Here is an 11,008-nt window from a genome sequence, read left to right on the forward strand (position 1 = left end):
GATTGATTAATTTGTATAAGTCAACAAAAAAATCAATATATTTTTTAATATAAATTCAACATAATTTATTAAGAAGAAAGTAAAATAAAAATGAGCAGCAATGAGCACGACAATAGTATTTTATCATTAAAGTACTTAGAAAATGATAATAATCTAGATGATGAACAGGAGAATTTAGATAAATTTCTTGATAACGACTATATTTTAGAAGAAAATCCCAAGAATGTTGCTGCGAATTCAAATAGCAATAATAATAATTAATAGAATAGCTCAAGCACTTAAATCCAAACAAGTTCTACTGAGATATTTATGGATACCAAAAAGCCAACTCAAATTTATGGGTCTTCATAGTCTTCAGTCACCATGCTGAATAAGGCTTCTTTCACAGACCTTGGCTTTTTTCTTCAAAATAACTCTGAATACCCAATTGATTTGAATTCAGCAGGAGCTAACTTTATCAGACAAATGCTTTAAAGCAATTAGCCCATGAAGAATTACATGAACTACCTAAAAAAAGACCTTGTCGATCTTACAGATGAGAGAGATGCAGCGGTACTTTTAAACATCATATTCTATATTTAAAATATTTGAAAAGGGATTGAATTAAAGGTTTAGTTTCAATTTTCAAGAAAGTTCATATCAAACTACTTCATTCATTCATTTATTAAAAAATCAATAAATGTGTGAGTGATTGTTTATTTATTTGTTTGTTATAAATCTTGTTAATTGAAATTCTAAAAATAAGAAAGAAAAAGAAATTAATTAAAGAAATAACACGAAAATTTCTTGAGAATTGAATAAATTGATAAATTATCTTAATATAATTTATATGACCATTCTAACACTTTTTAAAATTAATAGGTTGTTATGCAGATTCTGCAAAAACCGACAAAGAGTAAGAACGAATGCGACTTTCTCCTTAAATCTATACAAGGATTACATTTATTCTAAAAAAACAAAGATATGTTAACTATGAAAGACTGTAACTAGACCTTGCTTGAGAAACTCAGATTGGAATATTTTCCAGCAAGAAAGACAATCTTTAATTATGGTACAGAAAATAAAAATTTTACTAATAAATTTTTAAAAATAAATAAGTGATTTTGACTATCTTGTGATTTGAATTAAAAGCATGCAAGGACTTTTGATTAAATCTTTCTTTATTAATTTTCAAATAAATATTTTGATTGGTTGGCTGGTTCGACTTAATTTACTTTTTAAACGAATTATTAATACCTTTGATATTTAAAATATAAAAGCAAAAATTAGAATCTTTCAAGCATCTATTTTTAATTTTCTGTTAAAATACTTTACTATAAATTAATTAATAAAAGAAGTGCTGATTAACAACTAAATATTTAGTTGAAAAAAATAAATAGATAAATTAAAGACCAAAATAATTTTTTAATTTATTTAAATTAAATTTTTTTTTTATTATAAAATAGGTGACTTTGGTTACACTTATTACATAGTTTTGCAAGGTAAACAAACTACAATTATAAAGAGATTGTTTTTTTTATTATAAAATCTTCATAAAAAAATTCAAAATCTAATTAAGCAAATTGTTTAATTATATAAATTACAATAATTAAAGGAGAATGTGATTTGTTGATTCCAGCTCCAACTCTAGATGCTAGCGATAAGTCTAAAAAGGACGAATCTGGTCATGGTAAAAGCGAAAACAACAAGGAGCATACTACATAACATCATAAACACCATTAAGAACATTATGCTAATAATTAACATAGTGAAGTTGAGAGTACAGTAGATTTAAGAGAAACTCAAACTGGTTCTCATCCTTTAAGTAAATTAGGCAAAAAAAAAGTAAAACTTGATAGCAAGTGGAAGGTGCTTAAATAAACATTCAATCCAGATCAAGAAAACATGCATCTTTAAGAAATGTAAGTTTATTTAAATTTATGTTTAATTTTAATGAGATATTGATTGATTGATTCTTAAATTGGGAAATGACAAAGAAATATTCTGAGAAAAATATATTTTTAGAATAAATGAATGAAATATTGCGTTAAAAGTAATTAAGTAATTGAGTTAAGTATTTCTAAAAGATAATTGGAAATTATTCTTAACAGAAAATTTGCAAATAGATTAATTTATTTTCACTATAAATTATATACTAATTTAATGTGATAGAAAAATAAATTTCTTTAAATTACATTGTATCTAAGAAGCATAAATAGATTTATAAAATTCTACTCAATATAATATTTATCTAATTACATTTAAATATAGAACTATATTTAATTCATATTTTTACATAAAAAGATCTTCTCCACGCTAGAATTCAGACGCAACACCTATCAGAGACAATGAAACCCAAGAATAGTTTTTAGAAAGATGTTTTGTTGGGTTAAAATACATGAAGACTTTTAAACCAGGAGAGGCATTTGGTGAGATTGCTTTGATGACTAAACAGAGGAGGTAATAATAAATTTTATAATCAAACAAGCTTCTTCTTTTTTAAATTTATTTTATAAAATTGATTTTTTTGTTAGAGTTTTTAGCGTCAGCATTTGTTTTTTAATTTTTATTTCAATTATTTGAATTGTGTAAATTTGCTTTAATTTATTCATTTAAAATATTTTATTCTTAAAAATTATTAGAACTGGTACTATCGTTTGTAGAGAAAACACCTTTTTAATGGCATTAACTAAAGAAAGTTTTGACATCATACTAGGAGCTTATCATGAAATAATTATTTAGAGAAAGCTCAACTTTTTAAAGTCATACAATTTCTTTAGAGGTGTACCAAACTCAAAATTACTTTCGTTGCTCCACATGATGAAAATTGTTAATTACAGCAACAAAAATATTATTTACACTGAAAATGATCCAAGCAGATTTGTGTATTTAATTAGAGAAGGAGAAGTTGAAATTTCTTAAGTGTGCAATATTGAAACTAATGTGGAAAAAGAGAAGAAGAAAAAAGAAGAGCAAGAAGACAATCCCAACGATATAAATGCAGTTAAAGCTTAAAAAGAAATTAGAAATAAAAAGAAAAGAATTCCTATTGTAATTAAGGGTAAAAATTCTTATTTCGGTGAAGAAGAAATTCTCAAACACATCGATACAAGAAAATAATAAGCTATTTGCAGCAGTGAGACAGCAGAAATATTCCTCATTAAAAAAGATGTATTTTAATTTTATTTAAAGAAAGCAATACAAACAAAAAAACATACTTTAAAATTTATGTTTTACTATTTTTTTAATGTTTGAAATTTATTTGATTAATTAATTTTGTTTAATTAATTTTGTTTAATATATTCTTTATGGAATTAACTATTTTTATGATCAAATAAATAGATCCTTTACAATTACACAAGAGGATATGGAGTTATTGATAAACTCAAGGAGGAGTTTAAGGTAAAAGGAGAGTGGAATTAAATTAGGTAGGCTAAGATAGTTCAAACAACTTAAAATACTAAAAGTGATATTGAGAAACAAATAACTTTATTGTCGTTGAAGAGATCTTCAGCCACCTTATAAAACATCAATGAAACAAAAGGTTTGGAAAGTAAATCATAAAACTCGAATATATTCTCTATTAATTAGGCTAGAAGCTAGACTTTGCTAAATATTCCTGCAAATCCAGTATCTATGACCAGTATTAATTCTTCTGGAAATAAAAGAAATAGCATGATGAATACTTTTAACAATAATCCTCGTACTCCTTCATAAACTAGTGGTCTAACTTTAGATCCTTTTGATGTCATGACTTCTAAGCAGAGATTATCACTAAGAACTAACCCTTTCAATCCAAACAGCTTAAATACACTTTAAAAGCAATTAGAGTTAGGATCTATTAACAAATAAAATTAAGGTACTGCTAACGATGAAAATAGCGATGCATTCTTTACTACTGGAGTTGGATAATTCTCAGCAAACACCATCTAAAACTAAAAACTAACTCCTGATTCTAAAGTTCATCTTAAACTAAGGCAAAACAGAAAAAGCTCGTAATAATCAACCTTTTATGGGATTGTTGCTAACGAAAGCTAAACTCCTTAACACAATAAACTTCCTACTACTATCACAGAAGAAGAAAATTACATAGAAAATAAAATCCTTAATAACAAAATGAGAAGATATGTTGGAGAATCATAAAAAACAAAAGAATAATTAGCTCAAGTAGCTCTTGAATAATTCGGGGATATGTCTCATAATGCTTTTGTCAACAAAGTTGGTTAAACCTTAGAATATAAAATGTAGATTCTTAAAAAACTAAACTAAAATGGTTTGCAAAGTCCTACAAATGTTTTCGCTGATTTATATGAAGAGTTTGGTTTAAAAAAGAAAACAAACTTTAAAGTCCGCAAGAGTTTGGCTGCTAGCAATCAAGGAAGTCAGAAAGATCTCAACAGCAAAGCCTAATCTACACCAAACGGACAAGACTTCCAGAAAAAAATACTCTAAGAGAGAAAGAATTAAATTAAAGAAAACATCAAAAAACAAAACACATTGAATTACATTGAAGACATCAACCTAGTTACTAGTGGTACTCTGTAAGATCATATCTAAAGAGGGAAAACATTCCATTCATTGTAGCAAAACTCTATGTAAGAATTGAATACTCCTGACCATTTCTCAAGAAATAAAGTTAGAGCTTCAACCACCATCAACTTCAACACTTACAATCACTAAACTTCTTCATCATAAGAGTAAATTTTTTATTTCTTTCCTCCTAAAAAATATAGAAATTTAATGAAAGAATAAAATTTATTGAAAATTTTTAATAACTTTAAATGTAATTTAAACTTTCAACAAATAAATAAAATTTAACAGAAAGGAATTTTTCTAAAATAAATTGAATTTGAAAAAAAACTTTTTATTATTTTAAGTGATCAAATTTTATTTTATTAAAATAGCTCTAGAAGAATAAGTGATAGATAAAAAAGTTTTGATGAAATAAACTTGAGTGGATATGAGTCACAAACATCATCTTAATCAAGCATAACACTTCCAAAGAGAAACAGCTTTGCAGATAAATTTAAAAACCCTCCTATGATATAAGTAAAGAATTTAGATGTTTTAGAGGAAGTGTCTGAGAATAACTCTCCAGTTAAAATTACCCAAGAGCAAACTAAAAAAAGAAACAATACTGTAAACGAAATGAAAAGTCCTAGCTAAAGCGAATATGGGTTATCAAAATCACAACTTTTGTAAGTTTAATATTTGTAATAGAAAATGAATAATGTTTAAGGCAGGATGTCTTTAGAGAGTAATGAAAATACATCTTCGTAGAATCTTACTAGCAAAAGCTAGGTTTTCTTAAACCCTTCAAAACAAATACTAACGAACTCAAGCAATTATAATACAGGAAACAGCTAATCTTAAAATTCTGATACATCATCAGTCACTAACAATTCTAATATATACACTAGTAAGTCATTTTTAAATAGAAACGCAACCAGCTTGAAAAAAAAATAAGAAGCAAGAAGGGCTATTTCCAGAAATTCTTCATCCAACTCTAAAGAAAATTCTTTTAGAATCAGTGCAAAATAAAATAACTTTTTCTCTCTTCATAAAACTATGCAATATTGCCAATCCCAAGGCAATATGTAACATTAAAACCCAAATAGTACTCAAGTTTGATAAAAAAATAAATAAATAAATAATTTATATAAATATAAAAACTTATATTCAACGAATATATATATCCAAAGAATTATATTAACTTACATTATTTACTTTAATTACAAAATAATTATTAATTGTAATTTATGTTATATTATTTATATTCTTATTTATCAATTTACATTATTACATCTACGTATGAATGAATTAATTAATGTATAAATAAATAAAAAAAAAAATATATTTATTACTTTTTATGTTATTTCTCAAAACTTTTTTGTAGAAATATTTATTAATAATTTCTATTGAATGAATAATAGGTAGGTCACTCATAAATTAAATAGTATTTAAAAGATTTAAATTTAAAAATAAAATAAGAAAATTTTTATTTAAAATTTTTTTTATTTAATAAACTTACCACAATATGACATTTATATGTATAAAAATAAAATAAATCTATCTATCTATATTTTAAGTTAAATTATCTATTTTTGATAGTCAAAGTAAAAGTAAAGAGCAATCACCTCTTTATTTTAAAAAATTTTATTCTTAACACAAATATACTCCTTTTTGTATATTAAACATATTTTATAATATTTATATTTATTCATGTTTTTTTCACCACTTTTTTATAATCATTAGAAGTATATTTTATAATTAACTAATCTTTTTAATTTAAGGCACTTTATTTCTAATTTTACTTATTATGAGTCATTGATTTAATTGTAACTTTTATTATAAATTAGTGTAAATTACTAAAAAAAATAAATTAAATAAAATTTATTTTTAATTAATAAAAAAAAATTTGCAGTATAAAAAAGAAAAATAAATCAATAAATAGCAAATAAATTAATTAATTAAAAGAGTTAATTGTATTATTTTAAATTAGTATTTATAATACACAAACCAAAACTAATAAACTGTTTTTACTAAGTATTAAATGCCAAACTTGAGAGGTTATTGCATTTTGCTAAACCAAAACTTAAGCCTAATGCACCATCATCGCCAATTTCATTGTAACTTTTTAAATATTGAAGAAATAATAAAAAATTAATTAGTATGTTGGAAGGAAGAAATGAAGAAAAATTAAAGAAATCAATTAATAAATATACAATAAAATCAAAAGCTAAAAGTGAAAAATGAATAAATTAACAAAGATAGAAGAAAAAACTGCAAAACATAAAAAAATAGAAAGAAAGGTAAATCAAATTGAACCTATTAAATGAATTAAAATTGTTATTTTATTTTAAGTTCATTTTTATTATAAAAATTATCATAATCTAATACAAATAAACTGTGTTTACAGAAGATTAAGTTTCAAATTGAACAGATTATTGCAACTTGCAAAAGCAGAACCTAAGCCTGATGCACCTGAATCGCCAATTTAATTATCCCTTTTAAAATATTAAAGAAAAAATGAATAATTTATTATAACAATAACAAAAAGCAAATAAGTAAATTAAAAGAGTTAGCTATATTGTTTCAAATTCATTTTATTATAAAAAATATCACAATTCAAAACTAATAAACTATATTTACGAAAGATTAAGAGCTAAATTTGTGAGACTAGAGCAATTTGTTAAAGCAAAACCTAAGCCTGATGCACCTTCATCGCCAATTTTATTGCAACTTTTTAAATATTGAAGAAAAAATATATAATTAATTAGTTACTTAGAAGCAAAAAATGAAGAAAATATGATAAAAAATGAATTAATTAATAATTAAAGCTAAAATTTAAAATGAAAAATGTTTTAAATTAACAAAGATACTAAAAAAACACATGAAAAATAAAATAAAAAGAAAAAGAAATCAAATTAAAACCATTAAAGATTTAAATTATTTTAAATTAATTTTAATTTAAAAAATAACACAATCAAAAATAAATAAACTATTTTTACTAAAGTTCAAGTGTCAAATTTGAGAGATTAGTACAAAATGCTAAACCAGAACCTAATCCTGATGCACCAATTGCACCAATTTAATTGTAACTTTTTAAATATTGAAGAAAAAATATAAAGTTAATTAGTTAGTTAAAAGGAAAAACAAAGAAATAATGTGAGAAAATAGCAAATTAATTAATTTATTTATCTATTGATAAAACAAAAGTTAAAAATTAAAAAATGATTTATTTTAACTAAGAAAAAAAAAGCAAGTGGAATATAAAAAAGATAAATAAATCAAATAAAAATATAATAAGTAAGCTAAAAGATTTATTTCGCTTTAAATTTATTTTTAAAAATAAAAAATATCATTTTCAAAACTAATAAACTGTTTTTACATAAGATCAAGTGTCAAATTTGAGAGATTAGCGCAATACGCTAAAGCAGAACCTAAACCTGATGCACCTTCGTCATCAATATTATTCTACCTTTTTAAACATTGAAGAAAAAATATTTAAATAATTAGCCATTTAGAAAGAAAAAATGATAAGAAACGAATTAATTAATAATAAAAACTAATAGTTAAAATGAAAAATTGATTTAAATTAACAAGGATAGATAGATAGTAAAAAACACAAAAGAATTATATTGTTTTAAATCATTTTTATATTAAAAAATATCGCAATCAAAAACAAATAATCTGTTTTTACTTAAGCTCAAGTGTTAAATTTGAGAGATTAATGCAATTTGCTAAAGCTAACCCTAAGCCTGATAAACCAATTGCACCAATTTAATTCTTACTTTTTAATATTGAGGAAAAAATATATAATTGATTTGTTAGTTAAATTAAAAATGAAGAAAAAATATGAAATAAAAAGAAATTAATTTATTAGAAATAAAAAAAAGTTTAAAATTAAAAAATTAATTAACAATGATCAGATAGAAGAAAAAAAACACAAGAGAATAAAAAAAAGAAAAATAAAAAACTAAAAAATAAATTAAAAAAGATGTTTATATTGCTTTAAATTCATTTTCATAAAATGTTTTTACCTCAGATCAAGCGTCAAATTTGAGAGATTAGTGCTTTTTGCTAAAGCAGAACCTAAGCCTGAAGCACCTTCGTCATGAATTTAATTCTAACTTTTTATATTGAAGAAAAAATTTTTAATTAATTAGTTAGAAATAAGGGAAAAAAAAAAGAAATTAAATAATAAGAAAGAAAGAAAGAAATAAATAAATAAATTAATAATAATAAAAACTGAAAATGAAAATTGAGTTAAAGTAAAAAGATAAAAGAGAAAAAACACATTCAGAATAAATAAAAAAAGAAAAATAAATCAAATAAAAACTTATAAATACATAAAAAGTTTTATTGCTTTAAATTCATTTATATTTTTAAAAATATCAAAATCCAAAACTAATAAACTGATTTTACAAAAGATTAAGTGTCAAATTTGAGAGGTTAGTGCACTTTGCTAAAGCAGAACATAAACCTGATACGCCCTCATCGCCAATTTAATTGCTTCTTTTTAATATTGATGAAAAAATATAAATTTAATTAGTTAGTTAGAAGGTAAAAAAGAGACAATAAGAAGTGAATTAATTATTAATTAAAGCAAAAGTTGAAAATGAAAAATGAGTTAAATTAACAAAGATAGAACAAAAAAAACACACACAAGCAGAACAAAAAAATAAAGAAAAATAAATAAAATAGAACTAATTAATAAATTAAAAGTGTTATATTATTTTAAATAAAAACATTCAATATAAAAAAACTGTTTTTACTCAAGACTAAGTGTCAAATTAGAGAGATTATTGCAACTTGCTATAAGTGAACCTAAGCCTGATGCACCTTAGTCACCTATTTAATTTCCCCTTTTTAAATATTGAAGAATATCTATAATTTATAAGTTATTTAGAAGGTTAAATTGAAGAAATAATATGAAAAAATGCGAAATTAATGACAAAAAAAGAAGAAAAAAAAATGCAATTAGAATAAAAAAAATTAAATAAATAATTAACAAATAAATTAAAAGATTTTATTGTTTTAAATTCATTTTTATAATAAAAATATCACATCTAAAACTAATAAATTGTTTTTACAATAGATAAAGTGCCAAATTTGAGAGGTTAGTGCATTTAGTTAAAGCAGAACCTAAGCTTGATGCACCAATATTGATTTTACATTTTATTTTTATCAAATTTTCAGGCTCTTTAAAAAGTGAGGAAACTGGGTGTATGCAAAATAATCAAAAAAACAAAAAAAAAATAAATAAATCTTAAATTTATCTTTAGTCTTTTTCATTATTAATTATGAGAACGAAAATGATTGTACACCTAAAAAATACATAATTAAATATATATATAAACATTAAAAATAAAATTATTTTTAAGTCATATTCTGAGTGCATTTATATGTGCGAGTATTTCTATTCTATTCTGCACTAATTTAATTGCCACTTTTTAAATATTGAAGAAAAATATATTTGAAAAATAAAAATGAGTTAAGCATAAGCAGAATAAAAAAAGAAAAATAAATCAAATAAAAACCTAATAAATTAATTAAGCTAATTATTTAGTAATTCATTTTTATAAAAAAATATCACAACCCAAAACTAATAAACTGTTTTTACGATAGATTGAGTTTCAAATTTGAGAGGTTAGTGCAATTTGCTAAAGCAAAAGCTATGGCTGATGTACCTTCATCGCCAAATTAATTCCCACTATTTTAATATTGAAGAAAAAATATGAAATAATAAGAAATTAATTAATTATAATAAAAAAGTTTTAAATTTTTAATCAAAAATAAATAAACTGCTATTTATTAAATAAGTGTAAGTATTAGAAAGAAATAATGAAGAAAAAATATAAAATCTTAAAAATTTATAATTAATAATTAAAATAAAAATTGAAAAATTAAGTTAAAATAATTGTATAACTAAAAATAAATAAATAAATATATTAGAATAATAATTTTATAAATAACTTGAAAAGTAAATTAAAAAAAAGCATTAATAATAATTATATCAATAAATTAAATATACCTCTGAGTAATATCGAGTATCTAATGAGATTCGAATGAAGAGTTTAAAAACTTTTTTTTACAAATAAAATAAATTTAAAGAATATTAACAAAAAAAAAATTTATTACTTCTTGTAATTCGTAGAAATAATTTATCTTTTATGTCATTTATTATTTTAAAAAAATATATTTAATAGCAATTTATATCAATTTAATTAATAAGAAGTATATTAAAAAATTAATTTGCTTATATTTCTAATTAATAAAGATAAAAAGTATAAATGAATTTATAAATTTGCTTTAAGGAAGAGATATTGTAAAAAATTAGTGTAACATTCATTATTTAATCTTAATATATCTATTTAAAACATATAGTTAAAAGTATAGTAGGAAAGAATTAGAGATGGATAGTCATACATGGAAAAAATTCTAAGAATTATAGTACTTAAGTTTTAATAATATAATTAATATTTAGGGTATTTTTCTGTTTTATTTGAGTAATAAGGGGAATTAT

At 22.2% G+C, this 11,008-nt stretch overlaps 3 protein-coding genes across 3 annotated transcripts; 1 reads left to right on the forward strand and 2 right to left on the reverse strand. All coding sequences in view use genetic code 6, as the record gives it.

The window, feature by feature from the left end:
• Window positions 1-90: 90 nt before the first annotated feature.
• TTHERM_00323040 (cyclic nucleotide-binding domain protein) lies at window positions 91-5,610 on the forward strand (the record flags this gene model as incomplete). Its single annotated transcript, XM_001013005.2, has 8 exons — window positions 91-552; window positions 862-1,051; window positions 1,446-1,481; window positions 1,595-1,901; window positions 2,284-2,439; window positions 2,622-3,150; window positions 3,322-4,676; window positions 4,884-5,610. 8 exons carry the CDS (start codon window positions 91-93, stop codon window positions 5,608-5,610), a joined length of 3,762 nt encoding a protein of 1,253 aa, XP_001013005.2.
• Window positions 5,611-6,227: 617 nt separating this feature from the next.
• TTHERM_00323059 (hypothetical protein) lies at window positions 6,228-9,659 on the reverse strand (the record flags this gene model as incomplete). The annotated part of the gene is made up of 11 exons (XM_001471238.2): window positions 6,228-6,321; window positions 6,523-6,612; window positions 6,897-6,986; window positions 7,132-7,221; window positions 7,491-7,580; window positions 7,871-7,960; window positions 8,183-8,272; window positions 8,523-8,612; window positions 8,908-8,997; window positions 9,258-9,347; window positions 9,550-9,659. 11 exons carry the CDS (start codon window positions 9,657-9,659, stop codon window positions 6,228-6,230), a joined length of 1,014 nt encoding a protein of 337 aa, XP_001471288.2.
• Window positions 9,660-9,669: 10 nt separating this feature from the next.
• Window positions 9,670-10,662, reverse strand: TTHERM_000323059 (transmembrane protein, putative; the record flags this gene model as incomplete). The annotated part of the gene is made up of 4 exons (XM_012796858.1): window positions 9,670-9,931; window positions 10,106-10,195; window positions 10,517-10,566; window positions 10,624-10,662. 4 exons carry the CDS (start codon window positions 10,660-10,662, stop codon window positions 9,670-9,672), a joined length of 441 nt encoding a protein of 146 aa, XP_012652312.1.
• Window positions 10,663-11,008: the final 346 nt, after the last annotated feature.

The sequence above is a fragment of the Tetrahymena thermophila genome (assembly GCF_000189635.1).
Source record: "Tetrahymena thermophila SB210 genomic scaffold scf_8254691, whole genome shotgun sequence".
Taxonomy (NCBI): domain Eukaryota; phylum Ciliophora; class Oligohymenophorea; order Hymenostomatida; family Tetrahymenidae; genus Tetrahymena; species Tetrahymena thermophila.